General features: G+C 40.2%; 1 protein-coding gene across 1 annotated transcript; it reads right to left on the bottom strand.

Moving 5' to 3' along the window:
• Positions 1-136: 136 nt before the first annotated feature.
• On the bottom strand, positions 137-24789 carry LOC130200789 (mucin-2-like). Its single transcript, XM_056425325.1, has 44 exons — positions 24741-24789; positions 24014-24058; positions 23177-23402; positions 22141-22270; positions 21703-21766; positions 21251-21333; positions 19899-20094; positions 19685-19810; positions 19479-19599; positions 19030-19165; positions 18284-18361; positions 18096-18165; positions 17808-17945; positions 16876-17025; positions 15973-16067; positions 15755-15887; positions 14594-14837; positions 11448-11488; positions 11156-11244; positions 10723-10877; positions 10505-10643; positions 10276-10380; positions 9333-9527; positions 8900-8972; positions 8643-8809; positions 8293-8449; positions 7393-7503; positions 7055-7196; positions 6771-6799; positions 5440-6609; positions 5156-5356; positions 4389-4630; positions 4086-4272; positions 3570-3792; positions 2666-2832; positions 2254-2323; positions 2049-2158; positions 1923-1954; positions 1687-1840; positions 1536-1573; positions 1282-1389; positions 1054-1093; positions 739-847; positions 137-485 (listed from the first exon to the last, which is right to left on the bottom strand). Exons 1-44 carry the CDS (start codon positions 24787-24789, stop codon positions 317-319), a joined length of 6507 nt encoding a protein of 2168 aa, XP_056281300.1. The 3' UTR covers positions 137-316.
• Between the last annotated feature and the right edge of the window lie 253 nt (positions 24790-25042).

The following is a 25042-nucleotide window of genomic DNA, read 5'->3' as shown; positions in this document are numbered from 1 at the left end:
TTTGCGAAAAAATAACCCTTTGCTTTCTGGAACACTGGAGAAATCGGAGTGATCGAAACCTCATTATAGTTACTGAGGTTGAGAAATAGAAGAAATTTGAGTTTAATACTGCACCGAAAGAAGATACAAACCTTGGCAAGTTGTCAATGGTTAAGTTTATTTGATTTGAAGTAGATTAAAGAATCGCTTTAGATGAAAAAATACAGTGAGAGATTTTATTTAAGAATCCATATCCATAGAATCCCGCTTTTGATCTGTAAATCAAGAAGGCAACGTGGCCATGAAGCTTATTTCCGGTCTGCGGTGCCGAGATGTTTCAGGGCAGCGGGTCGCAGGCTTTGCAGTCGCAGCCGGTGACGTGCTGGTAGCTGAAGCTCCTGGCCGTGAGGTCCGAGCACTGCAGGGTCACCCGTTTGTTCACGGAGCTCCGCGTCCGACAGCAATTGTTCTTCTGCGTCACGAGCAGGTCACCGCGTAACACAACGCTGTTGCAGTTAGCCAAGGCACCGCAGCAAGTGGGGGAGGGAGGGAAGGAAGGAAGGAAAGAGGGAAAGAGGGACGATGGAGTGCAGAGAGGCATTGACACACACACAGAGGGAGGGAGAGAGATGTGTTATTGTATCCTTAACCAGGTAAAACAGTCAGAAAAATCTCAAGAATTCACACAGGACTGAAGTAAAAGCATAAAAACTCAAAATGTGTGTCACTGTTGGTATTGATCGGAGTATTTTTTCTCACCTGGGCTCAGACTCACAGTGGCCCTGACACATTGGCACCTGCATGAGGGCGGTACAGTTGCTGATTGTGACGTTGATAGCAGTTACCCTCGGGACACAGCTCTGGTTACCTAAAGGCAACGAGTGAGGGAGGCAGTCTGAAGCAAAGCATCTGCAAGATGTGAAGACCTTTTCGTCTTCATCGAGTTTTGAATGCAGGAAAAGCCCCACATTGTTTACATGTGCAATGGTTACATTTGCTGGAACTGAAAAGTCATACTTCTAAAATTTGAAATTGTAAATAACGTCAGCGTTGTATTGATTTCCACTAACTCACATGTGAAGCAACAGTGTTGGTCGTCCCAAATTCTGTCCTCCTGGTGAATACATCGTAAGAGCGAAGGTGAAATCTTCCCTTTTCTAATTATTAATAAATATCCCATTTGGCTCCAGTAGTTTCAGCTTTTAAAGTTTAAACTTTAGGAATAAATAATTTATTTCCAATGGAAATTGCAATAAAAACCCGAGTCATGATTGTAGAATCAGGCAGAGGGGGGAGGGGTACCTCAGGACACTTGTCCTCGGGACAGACTCGAGTCTCAGTGTGAATCCCCTCTTTGATGCAATGGAATGACATGCAGGGATGGTCGGCGTCCTTCCACCGGTCTCCTACCTACACACACACACACACAGACTGATATCGCAACGAAACACTATACACGGGAACATTATTCATTTAATTTAAATCTAAAAAGCATGTTTCCAAAACACTTTCCTTTGCCACGGGGAGATGCCGGTAAAAGATTAGACACAACGTACCTGGTACGTCTGCTCATTATGACTGCACGTCTTCTCAACTGAAATAAATAAGTAATAATGTGTGATTAGTAGTTGTCGTGGGATAGAGAAACTACCAAGAGAGTACTTCTTAAAGCAGGATTTTTAAACATTATGACTTGCGAGGGCTTACCACAAATCTGTTTCTTGCAGCACGGGGTGTTTACCAGTACGGCACTGGGGCCGCATTGCAGAACTGGCTCAAGAGGTCTGGGAACACACTCCTCTGAGCGAGTCTGGTTGTTACATGTGCACACGTGACAGTTGGAGTGCCACTCCTCCCCAGGCTGAAGGACACAAACACTTAAAACAACAATCTAGAATCTAATCCAGAGGATAATTATAGTGCACTGAAATAAAGATACTCACCAGTTTGGGCTCACCGAGTGGTCCTTTACAATCTTATGGACAAGACACAAACTCTGCATTTACACCAGTGATGGCGACACGTCTCTCGGTGTGAGGGTCAGTGTTTTAGGCGTTTATGTTACTCACAGGCACATTTCAGCACGCAGATGTTCGAGTGGTTTCCGGACTTGATTTGGCCGCTGGGACAAAAACAGCCTCCTCTGCCTTTCTCCAGGGCGGCTCCTGGATGAACCGTTCTGTACGGCCACACCAGAAGAGAGATTGTGACATTTATTTTATTTAATAAAGTGAGAAATAAATGAAACAAGAGTGAGTCAGTGTGTTTACAAACCCTCCGTAGCAGAAGTCGTCCAGCTTGTCGTGACATTCTCTGAAAACCAATCCGCGTGGACACGTCACAGCTGGAGCACGAACAAGGACAATGAGGTGACGATGTGAGTATCACTTTCTTTTTTAACACTTTCTCTTTTGTCTTTTCACCACAGATGAAAACATACTGTATATACAGAAATGAGAAGAGAAAAAATAACAACAGGAAGAAAAAAAAGGTCTGGTTTGCTCTGTGAGAAACATTCAAGTGTTGTTATCTTGTGTCGTAAGTACCACTTTCAAGAGGAATGTACAGTATCATTGGCATTTTTTATTCAAAACATCATTACAGTCAAGGCCAAAAACAGGAAGTCCCTGGTCTGTCTTGCTTTGCATGACAGAGAATAATAAAACATGATAAAAGGTATACGTACGGCAGCTCCGAGGAGCCAGTGCTCTCCAGTCAACACAGGAACCAGCATTCATGCACTCCATGGCAGCTTGCTCCAGCGAGGAGCAGGGGCCATTCCTGCACGAGTCGTACTCACAGTTCTGCTTTTTGAGCTTCAAATTCACGAACTCGCTGCAATTAGAAAAAGCTCTGCGGGAACCAAGACAGACAGACAGATAGCCATTGTTATACATCTTTGAAATTAGTATGTGGTTGCCAGTTTGCTATGTCCCTTCCAGGTGGTGGTTGCTTGAGTGTTATTCAGGGGTTACAGGTGACTGCTAGGGTATTAGTAGCTATGGGAGTTACAGGTGACTCTGGGTGGTTGCTACTGCATGTCTGCATTAGTCACAAAGGTAGCTCTTAAGTTAGCAAGTAAGGTTTATTTATATTGCACTTATCACAGACTAAGGGTCCGGAAGTGCAGTACAGTAGTCGATTAAAAGAAGTTGGCAATAACAGGGGCCGAAACATGTCAACAGTTAGAAGAGCAAAGTACAATACACAGTAAAAGATGGGGCAATAAAAAACACAATAAAAAAAATAAGAACAATAAATAAAGATTAAAAGCATGCCATATAATATGTCATTTAACTAGATGCCAGTGTAAACAGGTGATTTGAGAAGGTGTTTAAATGATTCTATTGAATCTGATAACCTTAGGGGTGCAGGCAGAGCGTTCCACAGCTTTAGTGCTGCTGTCTGTAAATTAAACACAGCAAAGCATTGTGCCTCGAGCGTATGTCATAAAGATTCTAAAATAACCCACCAATTCCCAGAGGAGGTGTGTGTGTGTGTGTGTGTGTGTGTGTGTGTGTGTGTGTGTGTGTGTGTGTGTGTGTGTGTGTGTGTGTGTGTGTGTGTGCGTGCTAGTGTGTGGAGCTTACGGGTGGTCCAGCAGCTCACACAGAGAGCTCCCAGGGCAGGAGCTGACAGTGGTCGTTGGAGGGGATACTGTTGTGGGGGAGAGACACGGTACGCTCCTCGATGGAGAAGCACAGGCTGGTATCAGCGGGTTCTCGGACACCCAGCCGTACGCCGTCTTATCACAGCAGCTGTCGTCCTCCATCTGCCCTCCTTTACGGATACATGATCCAACGCCACATACACCTGGAGGACAGACAGAGCAACTTGAAGTCTAATATACACATATACAATTGAATTGATTTAAACACCCTATGTTCGGCTTTCAGCGACTTTTAGCACATCTAAAAAAAGTACAGTACATTTCAGTACAGTACTGTAAAATATGAGCGAGCAAATGTAAAAAGTTAACAGGCACGATTAAGCTAATGAAATGTGCAAAGATTTTGTTTGCATGACCGGAAAACCTCCTCCACTCACAACTAACCACTGTTAACAGACACTTAACCACACCGGTGTCTTTCGATTCCATTACCCACCACATTGTCCCTGGGTCTTGTTGAAGAAGTGCTCCATGGCCAAATTGACCACCAGGATATAGGACGAACTGAGGGAGACAAAAGAGCGGATCTCTGGGAGGTAGAGTGAAACCGTGTACGTCGTGGTCTCAAACCTAAACCCATACTCCTCGTATGGCGGCTCGATGGTCACGTTGTTCAGAGTGGCCTAGGGCAGATGAGATCAGTAAAAGGATTATTAGCATCCTTAAAGCCAAAGAGCCAATATATCATATAGGGAAGGCATTGCAAACTATAAATAAATAGAGTAGTGTTGTATCCTACCTGTACGCTCTGCAAAGTTGGCAGGATACTGAGTGTAGCTGTGTTGTTATGATATGTCAAGATGACAGTTTTAACACAGGATCCTCGGAGGCCTTCTACACAGTTTTCGTTTTCCACAGCAATAGTCAGATTATGGTGCGGTGACCGCTCCTCCACCAGGATGTTGGTGCATTCGAGCATGAAATCAAAGCTTACACCTTGGAAGGAGATGTAGTGGGGGTCCCCGTATAGCTCACAGCGACCTAGGAAGGATAAGAGGGGATTTTACTCAATATGGTCACAAAACACAAAGGTTTTTGAAAAAAAAGTAATTAATTATCCTGACTATATCTGAACAACTATTGGCCAAATTGCCCTGAAATGTACTACATACATTCACAGTCTGCACAGGATTGATTAATACGTGTAGTCATCCCTGAACTGTGCTAAGTTCCTGCAAAACATTCCCATCAGCCTTAACTGTGTTTTGTGTTTGGTGCTGATATGCAAAAGTTAGCACTCAAAACACAGATGGTGGCCATATTAAACCAGCTGCAAAATGTCAGCTGGCATTTGTATTTTGGTCAAAGCGCCAATGTCTTCAGAGCATGGCACGATATGAACAGATGCGCTGATGGAATTGGAAGCTTGATGCTCGTCTAAAGAGGAGTACTTTAGACTCTAGTATACAATACCTTGCCTAACACACAATAAACAGGCACAAATAGATATGTCGAGGCAAATATAAAACAAAAATGGATAAATGAGACAGACAATGATACACTTACAGTCACACTTCCATGTTTCACAGCATCCATCCAAGACTTTTGTGGACTGGTTTCTGGGGCAGTTGGGAATCACAAGCTTTGGACAAACCACCGAAGTCAACTCTATCTTCCCATCGGCACAGGTCTTATGGAAGCAGTCCTCTGTCCACGTCTCACCGCAATCCCAGCGTTTTTTCCTCTTTAGGTCTTTACACTCGCACACTGGTGTTTTGATAAACACAAAACAGTTGAAGACAAAAAATGCTAAAACATAGTTACGGTAATGTGCAAAACATGGCACGCACCAGTGGTTGAGGAGCTTGAAACCTCAGTGGTATAGGTTGTTGGTGGCATTGTCGTAAATGTAGACGTTGCTTCTGAGGCGGTGGTACTGGGTTGCGTGGTTACATTCATATAGTGGTTCAATGAGTCAGTGTGAGGTTCTGTGATGGTTACTACAGTCGGACCTGAGGTTTCAGCATTGGTTGCAAAGGTGGTTGATCGAAGTTGTGTTGCTGTTGGCTCACGATGCGTTGTCGTTGATTGTGTTGGGATGGTTTCTGTTGGCATAACTGTCTCAGTGGGCTGTGGTTCTGTTCGCCCTGTTGTTGAAGCATCAGTGGATAAAGTACGATGAGATGTGTATGATGTGGTAAGCACTGTGCTCAATGGTTCAGATGTAGGGAACTCTGTTGAGGTCATCTGTACTGTGGTAGATTTGGTGCTATCTGTCATCATTGTAATCTGTGTTGAGGCAGCCATTGTTAGTGAAGGAGTTGTGTGGATTGTAGTTATATCTGGTGAGCTAGTAGTGACTTCTGATGTGGTTCTAGTTGTTGGTGTAGACATGGTGTAAAGCTCAGTTGACCAATTCTCCATTGTAGTTGAGGTATTGGGACTTGTTGTCATTGGTGTAGAGGTGGTGGTGGTGGGGTGCTTTGTTGACTGTGTTTCGGCCATAGTGAAGGAAGTCGTAGTTATTGATGTAGACGTGGTGGAAAGCTCAGTTGACCAAAGCTCAGTTGACCAATTCTCAGTAGTAGATGAGATATTGGGAATGGTTGTCATTTGTGTAGAGGTGGTGGTGGTTGGGTGCGTTGTTGACTGTGTTTCAGCCGTAGTCAAGGGAGTTGTAGTTGTCGGTATAGACGTGGTGGAAAGCTCAGTTGGCCAATTCTCCATTGTAGTTGAGATATTGGGAATGGTTGTCATTGGTGTAGAGGTGGTGGTGGGTGGGTGCTTTATTGACCTTGTTTCAGTCGTAGTGAAGGAAGTCGTAGTTGTTGGTGTAGACGTGGTGGAAAGCTCAGTTGACCAATGCTCAGTAGTAGTTGAGATATTGGGAATGGTGGTCATTGGTGTAGAGCTGGTGGTGGTGGGGTGCGTTGTTGACTGTGTTTCAGCCGTAGTTGAGCTAGCTGTAGTGGGAGTGCTGGATGTAGGATTGGTGGTAGCTGTGGTGGTGGGTGGAGGTGCTGTGGGAGTAGAGCTGGAATTAAGGTCTGGTATTTTGAAAGCAGGTTCTGTGACTTATATACTTATATAAAAGCTTAGTGCCAAACAAAACTATGTCATAGTGTTGTGTCACTGGTACTATACATGAATGTAGTGGCGGACGGATATAATTGATACTTACGGCAGTTAATTTGTCCATTTTCACAACGACTGAAAAGTTTTACAAAGAAGAATCAGAAATATCCAGTTTTTAATATATTGAATAATTACATTAATTTTGTGGTTATCATGTACATTTAAATATTTAGACACAGTGTATATATAAATATATATATATAAATATATATATATATATATATTTGTTTATGGGTTGAAGAAGTTATTCTAAAATGTCTTCATTCTGTGAACAAAACATATTCATCAACCAGATAAATAAATATAGATATTAAGAATGGCCCAACTTACCATTCAAAGTCTTGCATCATTACCGCTGCCCAAGGTTGAATGATGGTGCCATTAAAATAACAAGTGCAGTTTCTTAATTTAGTGCATTCACCAGTATTTTCATCATAGTATGGCTCCTCCTTTGGACATCTGGGGTAGCAGCCTTTTCCAAAAATAAAAATAAAGTTTATTTCATGGATGAAAATGGTTTTATATGCATTGACAAGGGGAACATTTTAACTAGATTGTGAGGATGTTTTTATAAAACCTGGTTTGTTTGCAATACTGCCACAAACTAAGCAACAATACGACAATATTTAAGCTGATATTTGTGGCTACAAGTGAGAAAGGCTGCTTACCTTCCAGCTTGTGAGTGATGTAGTCGTCTTTGCCGCAGCTCAACATCTCACCACAGGCCTCATAGTGCCAGCTGCACTGCCCCTGCTCGTTGTAGTAGTCACAGTAGACCGCTATGGTTTAAATGATCACAGATACATTTTTACAGAATTATACTCTTATAGGCTATGTTTATGCTAGGCTATACTTTATTTATGTCTTACACCGCGTCAGTCCTCTGCATATTGATTAAGAAATATTAAAGTATTGATAACAGATCTTTTAGAACAAATTAATAAAATATTAAAATAAAGTAGTAAATTAAAACTTAACACTTATGGTACTTTTGAACTGTCTGTAATACCAAATGTGTCATTATTTAACTCTATCAAGAAACTATGAGCTTTTATTATGACCCAATAAGAAAGTGAGAACTGACTAGTGCTTATGTTATTTATACAGTGCGTACTGAAAGTATTCTGACCCCTTTAAAATGTTCACTCTTTGTTTCATTGCAGCCATTTGCTAAAATCCAAAACGTTAATTTTATTTCTCATCAGCACCTCATCTTGAGAGAAAAAAACAGAAATGTAGAAATTTTGCAAATCTATTAAAAAAGAAAAACTGAAATATCACATGGTTTAAAGGAGTCTGAATGCTTTCCATCCATATGTAATTTTATATATATATATATATATATATATATATATATATATATATTTGTTTATGGGTTGAAGAAGTTATTCTAAAATGTCTTCATCCTGTGAACAAAACATATTCATCAACCAGATAAATAAATGAAAAGTAAACACACAAAGGGGACGTTCAGCAGGTGCTATATCAAACAAGTCAGGAACATTTTCAGGAAAATAAAAAAGCTGTCTTTTAGAGTACAGTTCAAGTAAAAAAGGGCGTTAACTTACGACACAAATCCGGTGTCCTCCATTTCACACACGCGTCCTGGTCGCTGCAGGCCTCGGCGTAGGCGGCCACCGCCGTGCAGAAGCCAAGGAACTTCCCTTCAAACTCACAGGAGCAGGACTCCTGCACACAGGCATGGTAGTAGGGCTCTGGATCCACCTGGGGATTGTGAAGAAGAAGAAAAAAGAATCGATGGAGGGGTCTCTTTTTGAGGGTCTTTTTTACTTTCAAATAGTTTGCATGGTTTTATATTGCAAAAGAATTGGATGCGGAAATGGACAAAGACCTGGACAAGAGTCTAACCTTTGACCTTGGTGTTTGTGCCAATGCTAAATATGTAATGTGCGTATACTTTTAAGTGGCAGTCCTTGAATGTGTCTCCTGTGAGGATCATGCAGCGCCGCTGGGCCCAGGCCGAGCAGTACGAGTTGCGTTCGCATGGAAATATGTCAGTGGTCACATCAGAGCAAGGAGGAGTGGCGGCTCTCCAGCTGTTGCCAAATGCCAAGGGACTGGACACTAGTACAAAAACATTTCAGTACGGTGTTAGTTTGAACACCTTGACAAAAGTAAAAAGTCCTTCATCAAACAAAGAGAAAATCAATTTACCTGCTGAGCCACCTATCAGGAGGTCATTCATCTCATTGGAGTCAAAATTCCCACACAGGCCGCACACTCGGTTCTGTAGGAGAGATGGTTCAAAAGGTCAGTTTGAAATATGTAATAAAAAGGTTCTGAAAATAAACAAAAAATGTAAGTAAGTGCGGACTCGTTGGGAGGATGTAGCTATTAGTTATGGTGAATGCTCGAGTCTTTTCGGATACTACCAAAGTATATGTATGTATATATATATATACATAGTGGTTTGACCTGACTGGTTGAATAAATAAATCAGTACAACATTTTAGAAATAAAGCAAGAAGACATCAAGTGATTGTTCACTTACGTTTAGAAGCGTCTCACGTTTTTTAAATGTAGTTTTGAGAATTGAAGTGACAAGTGATGTATAAACGACTAGATTTCAAAGACCCTCATCACTCACCCTCCAGTGCTCGTGCAGCTCGACGGTGAGCCGGGTGTGTTTGTCCCAGATGAGAGTGATCCCTCTGCTCGGCACTGAGATCACGATGTAGAGTCCCAACGTGTGTGTGGAGTAAAGGGAACCTTCCTGCACGGTCCAGCCGTCGTGGAGGCGCCGGGTCACCTTCATGTCGCTCAGTGTCAGGGTGACTTTGCCCTTTGGGTAAGGTCAGGTCAGGATGTTCATTGTCATCGTGAAAACATACAACCAAATCAAGTTGGTACGGCAGGTAAAAACATTTATAAAAATATTAAAACAAGACATTTAAAAATAAATACGAACAAATAAAACATTAAAAAAACAAGCATCAATGGCTTAAAAGTGAACAAGTGTCATGTAAATGTGTATATTGGTCCCCCCGCTGCACTGTTTGGTGCTAGCTGGGTGGGGTGCTGGGAGTGGGGGTGATGGAGGAAACCGCTCAGGGGAAATTAGTCCAGGTTTTAATTTAAAAAACTTTTTTAAATATGTGATTTTGTGCTCTACGTTCTTATTGCTTTTATCGATCATTTTCTTTGTAATTTTAGTAATATTCATTGTATAGCTCCTAGGATGTTTTAATTATGTGATGTAAAGTATCATTGAGTACTTCGAAAAGCGCTATAAGAATGTAATGCATCATTATCATTATTATTATCATTATTTTTATCATTATTATTAGTCCTGAGTCTTCCTCCTGATGGCGGTGGAGCAAACAGAGAGCGCTCCGGGGGTGTGATGTCTTCGTCGATGCTGCTGGCTTTCTTCTGGAGGCGGACCAGCATACACCGTGTCAACACTCGTGTTGACCTTTGAGGTCAAATCGTGGTTTGAGAATAGCTTTAAATGTCGATGACCGCGTTGCTCGACTTTTACCGACCGGCATTTAATCCGTACAATTCATTTAGAGAAACAGCCATCCAACCTGCAGGTCCAGGATGATGGAGCGAGAGCAGGTGAGCGCCTCATCGCAGCAGGGCACGCTCTCCACTCTGACGGAGAAGCTGCCGTTTCTGTTCCCACAGTCATCCTAAAGCAAGGAGAGTTTAAAAAAAATAACAAAACATGGCAATCTCTAGTCTGTATTTAGTATTTGGATGATGTACTGAGTTCTTTGAAGGTAATGCATGTTACTTTTCTGGTTTGGGGCTCACCTCCACGAGTGTGTACTGACACTGTCCAGCGAAGCGGTACCATTTGGAGTCAAAGGTCCGGTAGTGGCCGCTTCCGTAAACTTGACACTGCCCCGGGCAAGGCTGGTCCCGGCAGAGCCACTGACCCTGTCCACAGACACTGAAACACAGGGTCAAGCTTTTAGTCGGCTTCACGGCGTGATGGGAGGGACCTTTTGGCGAACAGTAGCGGACGTTACCATGTTTTACAGTTGGTTCTGACTTGCTGTCCCGCGCTGAAGACTTTGCCACTGTACACACAGGTGCAGTTGGACACGGAAACGCAGTTTCCATGGTGATCCTCATACTGGTCGTCTGGGCAGTAACAGCCACTCTCACAGGTTTGACTGGCACCCTGGAGATCACAGAGAAATAAAGTCTCGTAGCATTGGGACATCTTTTAGGCATCACCAGGGCGAAGGGTTGATGTCAAATTGAAATGTCAAATTTGAAGACAAGCATCACATTACGTCAAAAGAAAATCACATTATATGTCTCCCCAATGCATAGCAACGAGCCGTTTTCTTCATCAGTTTTAACGGGTAATTAGTCAGCTGGTGTTTCAGTTGTAGGATGAATATGAATAAATGAATACGCAAGACATGAATATCAACGTATGATCGGTTGACCTACCGTCGGTCTGCTGATGTCATCACAGGTTTTCTGAGCCGTGTTCATCGGCTTCTCAGAGCAATGGACACAAACCTTCCCATTTGTGCAGCCTGTATTTTATATATTTCAGACAGTTTAAAACAGTGTCACGTTTGACTTTTCTCCTCTTGCTTTTTATGAAGACGATACTTTTTTATTGGTAACAATTGGGGTGAATTTCCACTTTTAACAAATGACTAAAAGTTGAAATAAGGGAACAAAGAGACCACAGGATGAGTATCGGTATGAGTATGAGTGAAGAATACATATTTACCACAATCCTGAGCACAGTGCAGTTCTCCATCCTCGCAGACACTACAATTGACACAATATTTGCTGAGGCATGCACATGAACAATGGAGACACTAACAGCATTGGGAAGACTCGGTTAAGGAAGGTAAGGTTATGACATACTGTATTTGGGGAAATTCAAAACGATGCCTGATACCCTCTAGCAGTATTTCTTAGTGTAGTCACTAAATCATGAGGCACACAATAGATATCATCATCAATTTGAATGTTAGATAAGCAATGATTTGGCCACTCTGGTTTCTGCCTACTGGTCAATCCTATTGTCATTTAATTTCTGGATATATTTTACTTGTGTGATGTCATGACTGGGTATTTACTCTGTAGAGTGATGCAGGTGTGTCTACATACAGATGTGTGTGTGTGTGTGTGTGTGTGTGTGTGTGTTGTGTTTAGGTACATGTGTGTCTACACATGTACCGAAACACACACACACACATCTGCAGCCACGTCTGGCTCGGTGAAATGAGGTAACCTCTTTTTATTCATGAGTTAACCTCTTAACCCTCCTGTTACCTTTTGGGTCAATTTGACCCCATTCAATGTTTAATGTCGGTGTTCTATCGGGTCAATTTGACCCCAGGCTGTTTTTCACTGTGTCAAACAGATAAGAAATATCAACTTTTTTATATATTTAAAGGGCGATTTAGCTAGTCAACAAACAAACACAAAGTACCTCACACTTAAACTTGGAAAATAATATTAATTCTAATAATTTTCTGGAGGTTTTAATTGCTGGGGTCAAATTGACCCCAAGGGTAAAATATGTCAGAACATATAAAGGTAACAGGAGGGTTAAACATTGAATGGGGTCAAATTGACCCTAAGGTAACAGGAGGGTTAAAAAAAACAAGAAAAAAAAACATTAAAGCCTCTTTGACACCAACACTGAAACCAGAACTAGAGAACTGAAACCAGAACTAGAGAACTGAAACTAGAACTAGAGAACTGAAACCAGAACTAGAGAACTGAAACCAGAACTAGAGAACTGAAACCAGAACGAGAGAACTGAAACTAGAACTAGAGAACTGAAACCAGAACTAGAGAACTGAAACCAGAACTAGATAACTGAAACCAGAACTAGAGAACTGAAACTAGAAACTGAAACTAGAACTAGATAACTGAAACCAGAACTAGAGAACTGAAACCAGAACTCGAGAACTGAAACTAGAACTAGATAACTGAAACCAGAACTAGAGAACTGAAACCAGAACTAGAGAACTGAAACTAGAACTAGAGAACTGAAACCAGAACTTGATAACTGAAACTAGAACTAGATAACTGAAACCAGAACTAGAGAACTGAAACCAGAACTAGATAACTGAAACTAGAACTAGAGAACTGAAACCAGAACTAGAGAACTGAAACTAGAACTAGATAACTGAAACCAGAACTCGAGAACTGAAACCAGAACTAGATAACTGAAACTAGAACTAGAGAACTGAAACCAGAACTAGATAACTGAAACCAGAACTAGAGAACTGAAACCAGAACTAGAGAACTGAAACTAGAACTAGAGAACTGAAACCAGAACTAGAGAACTGAAACCAGAACTAGATAACTGAAACCAGAACTAGAGAACTGAAACCAGAACTAGATAACTGAAACTAGAACTAGAGAACTGAAACCAGAACTAGATAACTGAAACCAGAACTAGAGAACTGAAACTAGAACTAGATAACTGAAACCAGAACTAGAGAACTGAAACTAGAACTAGATAACTGAAACCAGAACTAGAGAACTGAAACCAGAACTAGAGAACTGAAACTAGAACTAGAGAACTGAAACCAGAACTAGATAACTGAAACCAGAACTAGAGAACTGAAACTAGAACTAGAGAACTGAAACCAGAACTAGATAACTGAAACTAGAACTAGATAACTGAAACCAGAACTCAAGAACTGAAACTAGAACTAGATAACTGAAACCAGAACTAGAGAACTGAAACCAGAACTAGAGAACTGAAACCAGAACTAGAGAACTGAAACCAGAACTAGAGAACTGAAACTAGAACTAGATAACTGAAACCAGAACTAGATAACTGAAACCAGAACTAGAGAACTGAAACCAGAACTAGATAACTGAAACCAGAACTAGAGAACTGAAACTAGAACTAGATAACTGAAACCAGAACTAGAGAACTGAAACTAGAACTAGATAACTGAAACCAGAACTAGAGAACTGAAACCAGAACTAGATAACTAAAACCAGAACTAGAGAACTAAAACTAGAACTAGATAATTGAAACTAGAACTAGATAACTGAAACCAGAACTAGAGAACTGAAACCAGAACTAGATAACTGAAACTAGAACTAGATAACTGAAACCAGAACTAGAGAACTGAAACCAGAACTAGAGAACTGAAACTAGAACTAGATAACTGAAACCAGAACTAGAGAACTGAAACCAGAACTAGAGAACTGAAACTAGAACTAGATAACTGAAACCAGAACTAGAGAACTGAAACCAGAACTAGATAACTGAAACTAGAACTAGATAACTGAAACCAGAACTCAAGAACTGAAACTAGAACTAGATAACTGAAACCAGAACTAGATAACTGAAACCAGAACTAGAGAACTGAAACTAGAACTAGATAACTGAAACCAGAACTAGAGAACTGAAACTAGAACTAGAGAACTGAAACCAGAACTAGATAACTGAAACCAGAACTAGAGAACTGAAACCAGAACTAGAGAACTGAAACTAGAACTAGAGAACTGAAACCAGAACTAGAGAGCTGAAACCAGAACTAGAGAACTGAAACCAGAACTAGAGAGCTGAAACTAGAACTAGAGAACTGAAACCAGAACTAGAGAACTGAAACTAGAACTAGATAACTGAAACCAGAACTAGATAACTAGGCACACATACAAACAAATAACAATTTCAAAAACAGTTGCAAACTTCTATTTCTCACTAATGAAGGCTCACAACACACTATAAAAAATCAAAAAATAAAAATGTACACTAAAAGAAAAGATAAAAAAGTACATTAAAAAATACACTAAAAAAACACATTTAAAAATACATTTAAAAAAAGGAAGGCAGCGTGACAGCCTCAACCATAAATGATATCAGCATTTTAAATCCTCGGATGATGAGCTCACCACTTCCTCCCGTCAATGATAACGGGCCCCGGGGCCGCCGCCCCGTCGTGGTGGTAACACGGACACTCGGCCTTGGGGGTGCAGCTCTGCCCGTTGTTCAGGTGAGTTCCCTCCGGGCAGCCGCAGCCCTCCACGGGGGCGCCACCCGGCCCACAGCGGGGGTCAGCGCCGGACAGAGAGCGGCAGGTGTGGTTGCAGGTTCGCATGTTGTAGGAGAACTCGAGGTTCTTCTGACACGTCACAGCTGGGACACAACAGCCACATCGTTTGAGCTAATCGTTTGATATTTTGTTTATTACTATAGTGTAATCATTTTGGTTGTTTGATTCAGGTTTGATGTTTTGATATATTAAAATAGCTTGTTCTTGTGATAGTTTTTAGTTTAGTTGTTGTTGTTGTTGTCTTTATATATTTAGTCTTTTAATTGTTGATTTGTTCGTTAATTGGGTAACACTGTGGACACCTGGAGTTATATGAAGGAGTAGGCAGGTAGAGGACCAACATGCACCTGGGGTTATATTTAGGAGTAGGCAGGTAGAGGACCAGCATGCACCTGGGTAGGCCTATGGTTTTTTTTACCAGCGCAGGAGAGGCAGCGTTAACAGGAACTGTTCTTTTGTTTGTTTGCTTGTTTTGTTTAAGTTAAATAAATGATCAGAATAACGGAATCCTGGATAGACAACGTTTTCTTTTGGCTGCGTGAAACAGAACCCCCCCCCCCCCCCCCCCACACACACACACACACACACACGGTGCGTCAGTGGCAATTTATTATTTTTTAAATTTCTTTATTTATTGGACAAATGGCCTCGACAAAAATGTTCCACTGATTTTTTTTGTATACAACATCTACTAAGATATGACATTATCCTCCACATACATGTATACTCTTGGCGGTTGTAACACAGTAGTTAATTCAACTATAATCTGTATAAAGCCTTTATATTTACTGATGTAAACATCAGGGGTCTGAAAGGTTTTTCATTACCACCAAAAGACAACAACGATCAACAGAATTGATTTGATAGCGCCTCGTTGTTTTGCAACCGGTTGTTTTGTTGAACTTCACTGCATGGGCTCTTTTCAAAAAGGGACTTTGAACATTAAAGTGGGAGGACGGAGACAGAATATGTTTTATATTAATATCAGAAGTGAACTTACTGCAGTTGGTGGCTTTCCTCCAGTCACCGACCACAACACCCAGAGCGGCGCAGGCCTTGGCGTAGCTGCCCAGAGCCGCACACAAGCACTGAGTCACACTGCGGCCACAGTTACATGTCCTTTGGACGCAGGCCTGGAAATAATAAAATCAGCAATATGTAAGTCGCTGATCATTTCAAATGTATTGAGGATTTAGTTTGGGGCCAAAGTCGTGTTACCGTGTGGTAGTGATCCGTTGGCATGTGGCCGTGGCACTCGGCAAATATCCCGGTTGGGTTGTTCAACACGGAACATTTATCATCAGCATACATCTCTGCACAAACGCATACCAACAAATCACGATTTAAAAAACAGTTGCAAACTTTGATTTCTCACTAATTGAGGCACACAACACACTATGAAAAATAAAAACAAAAAATCATCAAACAATCAACAAAAAGAAATAAAACAAAAAAATCTTTGAAAAAATAGGATCAATTTTAAAAAGTATTAAAACTTAATCAGAAAAACTAAAGAAATGTTTAAAAATAAACTTTAAATACAAAATGTAAAAAAAACATGAGGGTGGAAAATTGAAATGGATACAAAATAAACTGAATTTAATTATTTATTTGAATGTATTTATTTTCCTGTACCAGTGGGAGAGGTGGGTTTGTTGTCTGTCTGCATATATGTTAACAAAAAGATGAAAAACAGTGGAAATATCAGTTAAAGTGCATGTTTACTGCATCTATTGCATCATATCAAAGTGAAGCAAGTGAGCTAGTAGCACATTAAAGTGTTTTAATAAATAAATAAAGTGATACCTTTTTTCTATAAATAATAATGATGGATTCCATTTGTAAATAACATCTTATCCCTGATCGGCAGACCAATACAATATTGAGTAAGAATGTATGCACACTAGTGCAGTGCCTTTTAATAACGGGCCCATTAAGAACGGGCCTATTGGGCCTCTGGTATTGCTGCATGCAACTATCTCAAGAATGCTCATCAAAAAACCGTCGACACTGCGCTTCCTCACACTACACGCTCTGTATTCTGGATTCTGGAGAAGATCGAAGCACAGACATGAAGACACTATTTCCAACATGTTCTGAAGCCCATTCATGAGTTGGTACCGGCGTCAGTGTTGCTGCAGCTGCTGAGTATGTCCACGCCACAGGGGCCCACGCTCCAGGACCGGCTGAACGGCTGAGCCGAGTTCTCGATGATCCCGCTGCTGGTGGTGAAGTCGTCTGTGGTGTCGTCGTTGTTATTGCCACAAAGACCTGAAAGACACGCTCGCTATGATTAATTAAGAATGATCTTTTCTTATTATTATTTTAGCATTGAGAGCTCATTAAAAGAAGTCAGGAAGCTGAAAGGGAGGAAGGAAGACACGCTTTACACTCTTGTTCATTCATAATCTCAGTCTCTAGTACTCCATCAGCTGATGGGGGGGGGGGGGCGTGCACTTTAAATTAACCAATCAGATTCCGTGCAGTTTCTGTAAGACACTCACATCGTTTGTGTCAAACTTTTAATGATGGGCGACTGCTGGTCAGCGGTTAGCTGTTCCGTCTTTCAATCAGGGGGTTGAAGTGTCCTTGAGCAAGACGCTTAACCCTGAGTTGCTCCCTGTGGCCGTGTCTGCGGTGTGTGAATGTAACTTGACTGTAAGTCGCTCTGGATAAAAGCTCCAGCGACATGAAATTTAATATAATGTCATTTGCCTCTTCTCTGCTGCCAGTTTCATTTCAGCTCTGACAGATGTGCCCCCCCCCCCCCCCCCCAGGCTCCTCCAATCAGCATCAGTCATGCTCCTCATTCATCATCGAGTTACAGCAACTTCCTCCTTCACCACCACCAGTGTCTCGACTCCATGGGGGCATTCTGCCTTCATCATCATCACTACCCCTTGCTTGCTTATCCTAATTCAGGATGGAGACCAATCCCCAAAAACGTTGCACTATTCAACTCTTACGCAATTGTTATATATTTGTAAGTCTCTGCTGATTAAAAATAATAAAAGTGACTATATCTCGGCATATTTGTAGATTGAGATTCTTACCTGAGAGCAGGCCAGTGTGGTTTCTGGTCGCGCTGACGTACAGCTGGATTTCTGGGGACATTTGGACTTGGAAGTTCATCCCGAAGGACGTGTGGACCTGGACGTACATGGAGGACTGCCAGAAAACCAGAGCGTGATCTGACAGGAGGAGCGTTTGGTAAGTTACTGGGCGGATGAGCAAATGAGGCGATACGGATGGATTACGAGGCTACTTGACGTATCAGGGATTCAACTTAAGGTCCAGTCAACTGAGTCAATGGACAACTTTTCTTCCTGTTTGTTTTTTACCAGACTGATGAAGTTCAGTGATCTCCTCCCCTCCGAATGTGACCGTATTCTTTGCGAATGTATATGTGTCCTGCAAAATTCATAACAAAAGGTTTATTTATATTCTATGAATCACACACTACTGTTACATGACATGTATTTGATAGATTGTGGATGTTTTAAATTCAACCCTCAAAGACAGTGTGTACCTTAAAAAGCTGAAGAATAACTGCCTTCAGGGAGGGTGACTTTTCAGAATACTCGATGGTCAAGGCCCAGTTTTGACACTTCAAAATAAAAGAGCAGTTTGTGTCATATGAAGACTCCAGATTGACTCCACACTACAGACGAAGCTCTTTCACCCCTTGGGCAGAAACAGGAGGCGATGAGTTCAATTAAATTAATTTATTATGTTGGTTTTAAGGTTTTTTAAATGTTATTGCCAAAATTCTCTTTTCCTTTCCCAATGTCTGGAATATTATCCTTTCGATAATCAAGTTAGATCTTAAGTTTAAAATCTAATAACTATCCCTTCAATATTAAAAAAAACGAAGTAAATACTTTTTTTGTATTCATGCATCAGTACTGTTAAGTTCAAAAAAAGATCTTCTATGTTTTCATAATACATTTCTTCATAATATCCTTTAGTGGTTATCCTAGATTTCTTATGTATTAATTTAAAACCATAGACTTTCTGTCTTTCGTGTGCAAGTATATATAAAAACCAAAAAATCAATAATCCAACTTTTATTTTAAGTCTATAAAAAAAACTATTCAAATCATGTTTATTTACCAGATACACAATTATACACAGGGCAACCTGCAGTGTAATTAGTTTTTTACCTAGCTGCAACTGGTAAAAGTATCCTAAAATAATTTCATAAAAGGAACAGTAAAACAATATATCAGTATGTTTCAGGTACTTTTCATGTTAGAGGTAGTGGGAAATATTTACCTGTGCAGCCACATAACTACATTTGCCGGGGATGACATATTGTTTGCCATCAAATGTTGTCACAAACTGGCCTTCGATGACACATCCAGCGGGGCAGAGGTTCTCTGAGCATCGCCATTTCCCACCTTCACACATACTGCGTGAAGGTCAAAACAAAACAATTAAAAAACGTAAGAATAGTTCATTTCATTGATCCCAAAAAGAAATATCAAAAACTGTTTTTCAGTGCAGTTGTAAACCTGAAATACATTTTTATTGTTAAAGTAAAAGTACTCTTTATTGTCAATTTTCCATTTGTTGAATATAAAGAAAGTATGTTTGTCTCTTTTGTCCCACATAAAGTGAGTGATAATAAAAGTAATAAAAAGTGATAAAGTAAAAAAAAGTGAAAACAGTTAACAACAACAAAGAACATTTAAACAACATATAATTTATAACTATTGTGTTACCATGACTGACACTTGGTGCTTCGAATGTCCCCGTTTATGAAGCTCCGTCCAGCAAACACACAGGAGCAGTCGGACAACGGGACACAGTGAAATCCATCAGCGCGATCACTCAGGACTTCATCTACAAGGCAAATATGGATTCCTTTTAATATCAGGTCCATGAAGGCAAAACAAGAAAAGTGACATCATAAAAACAGATCTTTCACCCTCTGGGCAGACACAGGAGCTGATGAGCTCCTGGTTGGAGGGCGTGGGGTTCGGGTTGGAGCAGCTGGGCAGAAAGGCTTGACCCTCGTCTGTATAGACAAGACTTCCTGGACAGCTCGGTTCCTCTGCATTGAATCACAGAAACCAGGCGCTTCACATCCAGTCTCCATCAATTTTTTTGGGTTTTAAATCTCGTTTTAAGGGTCCACCTACCACATTTGGTTAAAGATCTCCAATGGTGCCAGATGAAGCGTTCCTTGCCACACAGTCGGACTATTTCTTTGAAGAAGGCACAGCCGATGTATTCGCTTCCTTCGTAGCGGTAAATGTTTTCTTCACAGAGTCGAATGTAGCGAGGCGTCTGGGCTTGCAGACAATCCAAAGTGTAGGAGAGGAACGTTCTGCATTCCTAAAGTCATCAGAGAAACCACCTGAACATCTGGAACCACGACATAGTGTAGGAGCGAGCGTACTCTGCTTTCTGAGTATGTGCCTTGAACTTTTAGGAGAGGAGAATGGAGATGATGCTGCTGCTGTGACATTTCTTGTATAAAATGTGCTATACAAATAAAGTGTGTATTTATTACCTTCGCATTGAAAATGCCGGAAGGTTATGTTTTGATCGCCGTGTATTTATTTATTTATTTATTTGTATGCGTGTTATTCGCAAAACTCAAAAAGTATTGAACCGAATCGCATGAAATTTGGTGGGATGATTGTTTATTATCCGGGGACCAGTTGATTAGATTTTGGGATCGATCGGGTCAAAGGTCAAGGTCAAAGGTCATGAACAGGTCAAAATCTTTCGCAGAACTCAAAAAGTATTGAACCGAATCCCATGAAATTTGGTGGGATGATTGTTTATTATCCGGGGACCAGTTGATTAGATTTTGGGATCGATCGGGTCAAAGGTCAAGGGTCATGAACAGGTCAAAATGTTCTTGAATCGCATGAAATTTGGTGGGATGATTGGTTATTATCCGGGGACCATTTGATTAGATTTTGGGATCAATCGGGTCAAAGGTCAAGGTCAAGGTCATGGAAAGGTCAAACTCTTTTTTTACCATAGCACGATACATTTTTGTCCAATTGGCATGCAACTAATGCCAAAATGTTCATAATTCAATGCCCAATCTTGTGATATGCGAAGGTATGCGCTCTACCGAGTGCCCATTCTAGTTTGTATTACTATCATCATTAAAATCGTTAATACACTATACATAATTTAATGTTTAAGCAAAGCTAAAATATTTGCCTCCCAAAGATGTAAATTAACAACAAAACAAATAGCAGCTTTATATTTCTGACTCAATATTTTAATGCCATGAAGTCACTTTTTACTTTATTACGACCAAAAAGAGAGAAATACTTGTATTGTCCTATTATAGTTCTATACATATATGAAATGTGTTCTCTGCAATGAACCCCACCTTAGTTATTAAGTGCAAAAAAAAAAGGTGCAGAAAGCAGAGCATGGCCCGTATCAGATTGACATCTAGTGTCATCACAACATCAACCGGGTTATGATTGAATCTTAACATAATACTCCACAACCCTGAACTCACTTTGTTCTCTTTGGAGACCGGATCCCGGGTTCGACACGCGTCCTCAGGTATCACACTCTCTGTGATCAGCTGCTGCTGGTCTTCTGATGTCATGAGAACGCAAACAAATTATAAAAGTATATGTTATTACAACCACAATGTGTACCACCTGTACTACCACCAACACTATAATTGCTGCTGCTAATAAAAATAATGCTGTAAATGTAATTACTACTGCTATTATTAGATTAGATTAGATAATCCTTTATTAGTCCCACAGTGGGGAAATTGCAGGATCACATAAGAGCGTTAATACAAGATACAAATAAAACACAAAACACAATAACAATACTAAAATACTAAATATACAGAGGTTATAAAATACATACACAAGGCAGTGACCAATGTGAATTTTCAGCAGGTTCATTATTACAACAATCGTGCTATCAATGGCCGTCATGTCAGCATCATACCTGTGACGGTGTGTTTTCCACACAGTCCAGACGTGTCGGTGCTCAGCTTCTGCTCCAGCTCCACCTTGAAAACAAGTTGAAAACAAATAATATGATATATACTTAAGATCTTGATTATGCACATGAAATTGTGTGACTGTGATTATACACTTAAGTGTGCCGTGTCTACTTTTAATTCAATTCAATTCAGTTTATTTTATGTAGCCTAATATCACAAATCACAAATGTTTGTCTCAGAGGGCTTTACAATCTGTACACATACAACATCCCTGGCCTTTGACCTCACATCGGATCAGGAAAAACTCCCAAGAAATAGAAAAAAACACTGTCACAGGGAAAAAAGGGAAGAAACCTTCAGGAGAGCAACAGAGGAGAGCCATAGATGTCATGTGACCAGAAGGAGTCATTACAGAGTGACACTGCACTGAGTCGAGTCACCTGCACAGCGTCTATTCCTCCAGGTACACTGCGCCAGGTGACGGACAGAGGGAGCAGCGAGCTCCTCAGCCTGGTGTAGATGCCGTAGTGGAAGATGTGCTGGTAGGTGTGGTCGTATGGCAGTGAGATGCTGTCGGCACATAAACGGTGTCATGATCATGAACAGTTGGACAGGAAGCCCCGATGCCACCGGGTATACTTCACTTACTGTTCAGACCCTTTACTTATGTAAGAGGACCACACTGGAAAAAAACACTCTGTTAAAAGTCCCACAGTGAAAATGTCACTTAAATAAATGTATATGAGTACAATCAGTGAAATGTAATTAAAGTCGTAAAGGTAACCAATGCAGGAAGATGTAATCAATCCAGAAAATCCCTGTCAGCTTTAGGACCGTGGAATGTTTTTGCATTTTGCAGCTGCACTTGTACATTTTCATACGTTCTATCACTAAAGTTTTTTAATAATTGTTGTTGTGTATAAAGTACAATATTCCCCTCTGACGTGGCGTGGAGAATAAGTGTGAAGTGGTCCAATACTTGAGTAAACGTACTTAATCAATACAGATACAGAGAAAATGGATTTTAACGTCAAATCCCCAAACATTATTTCAATAAATCTTTGCATTACATTTCCTCTTTTTGGGACAACATTGTTTTGACATTCTGACTCGAGGTCTTCTCACGTCCTCAACTTTGATTTGAAAATAATGATAAAACTGGTTAAGTATTTCAGTTTCCACCTCCCCGAAATCAGTCAATAAGTGAACTTGAAAGATGTAATAACGGAGTCTTCACTCTGTATGTCTTCATTTCCCAAACCATTGATAATGCCGTGTCCCGGACTTCAAGCTAATAATCAACTAACATTGGTGGCATTAGGAAAAACAAATAAAAAAACCTGATTGTGTGGCTGAGGATGAAACACTCAGGGGAATTATGATGAGAGTGAATCTGATGTCATTGCTTAGCGTTGTGTGTTGCTGCAGTTTTCTGTAATGAAACGGTACGAGGGCGTGTTCGGGTGGGACTCGAACCTTTTCTCCTCCACCATGACGCTTCCGTTCTGCACCACGGTCCTGACTTTGTTGATGATGATGTCCAGTTGGACTAACAGCCCGTTGTCACCTCGCCGTACGGTGATGTCACACCCAACCCGGTTGTTGGTGAAGCGCGTGAGTGTGAACGGGCAGTTGGACCGAATGTAGAAATTTGAACCGTTGAACGGTTCGAAGACCCCGCTGCCATATGTCCTGCAAGTGACTGATCACAGTTTATTGATTAATGCTAGACGATCAATGAATACATGAAGAAATAAATCAATTCAAGTCATTTATTATGTTGGTTTTAAGGTTTTCAAATGTTATTATCAAAATTCTGTTTTCCTTTCCCAATGTCAGGAATGCTATCCTTTCAATAATCAAGTTAGATCTTAAGTTTTAAATCTAATACCTATCCCTTCAATCATTAACAAAACTAAGTGAATACTTTTTTTGTAAGAGTACCATTTTTAAATCAATAAGCCAAATGCTCAACTTTGATTTTAAGTCTGTAAAAAATCTAAACATATCATGTTTATTTACCAGATACACAATTATATAGAGAGCAATGTGCAGTGGAATGTGTTTGTACCTGTAACTAAAGAAAGCAAATATTAGAAATATCCTCAAATAAACCTTTTTTTGACAAAAGGAACAGTAAAATAACATATCAGTATGTTTCAGGTAAATTAACTGGAACAGCAAAACAATGAAACAGCATATGTTTCAGAAAATGTGAAGACAATATAACCCTTATGACATTCACAATTATGCTAAAAAGTCAACTTTATAATGAACTGATCAATATCCAGCATTCATTGATTTTTTACTCACATTTCTGAGTATCTGTTGTTGTGATCGACTCCCCTATGTTAAAAACTAGGAGAGAAATACAGTTACATATGAATAACGACACCAATACTTACTGATAGGGTTAGTATTGTTATACCAGATACAGTATTTTGATATGTGAGGCACAGATCATTCAAATCAGTGGTAGTACAAGTAGAAATAGCAATAGTGCAATATTAAATTCCTAAAAGTATTTTTAAAATAATTTTTAGCTATTTCTACTTTAGAGGACCAAAATTAAAGTCCTAATTTGGAGCAATTGCTCCTGTCAGTGTTAACTAATTGGCTAATTATTTTATTGGTCTGTTGGTGGTACTGACTGATTTAATCTAGAACATTGTATAATATATTTTTTGAGCCTATCAAAGTTTTTGGACATATATATTATACATTTTAAATTGGTAAAGTAACTATGAAAGCGCACAAATAAATGTAATGGAATAAATAAATAAAATTGATAGTAAAGTAGAAATATAAAGTAGGATGCAATTTAAATACTTAACTACACATAAAGCGTCATAAAAAACAACAAAGTATTCTCAAGAAAGGAAAGTTAAAAATCTAAAAATGTTCTTCCCATTTAGCTGTTTATCCATTGTCAGTTTTAGTCATAATGTAGTAATTACATTGTGATATCCTTGTCCCTGGTCTTTTTTTCTGAAGAATGCATTAATATCCAATAATTAAATGAACAATCGCATCATGGTACCTGAGGCCAGTAAAAAGCAGAATGCCAGCATCCATCGCTGTGAGGTCATGCTGCCTGAAGCTGCAGGGAAGCAGGTGAAAGCAAGAAGAACTGCACACAAAGCCCACCACATGGCTTATATGTGCAGTATTGGTACCACCCCCAGCCCTTACTCACGCACACAATATACCAGGAAACTAGAAATAGAAAAATAAATCCGATTAACCGTTAAACTAATTAGTAGTTTACGGGAAAGCATATCCTGCTTATTATATTGCATTCACAGTTGAACAAATCTATTCCACCGTATAACAACAAAACCT

The sequence above is a fragment of the Pseudoliparis swirei genome, chromosome 10 (genome assembly GCF_029220125.1).
Source record: "Pseudoliparis swirei isolate HS2019 ecotype Mariana Trench chromosome 10, NWPU_hadal_v1, whole genome shotgun sequence".
NCBI classification, from domain to species: Eukaryota; Metazoa; Chordata; class Actinopteri; order Perciformes; family Liparidae; genus Pseudoliparis; species Pseudoliparis swirei.
The sequence above is the reverse complement of the archived record's forward strand: the minus strand, read 5'-3'. Positions and strand labels throughout refer to the sequence as shown.

Excerpts from the sequence above, each read along its gene's own strand:
- LOC130200789 (XM_056425325.1), bottom strand. The coding sequence starts at position 24,789 with ATGACCTCACAGCGATGGATGCTGGCATTCTGCTTTTTACTGGCCTCA. Across the intron at positions 20,095-21,250 it reads CGGTCTCCAAAGAGAACAAA|GAATGCAGAACGTTCCTCTC; the intron begins GTGAGTTCAGGG and ends TGATGACTTTAG. Across the intron at positions 2,833-3,569 it reads TGTGAGCTGCTGGACCACCC|AGCTTTTTCTAATTGCAGCG; the intron begins GTAAGCTCCACA and ends TGGTTCCCGCAG.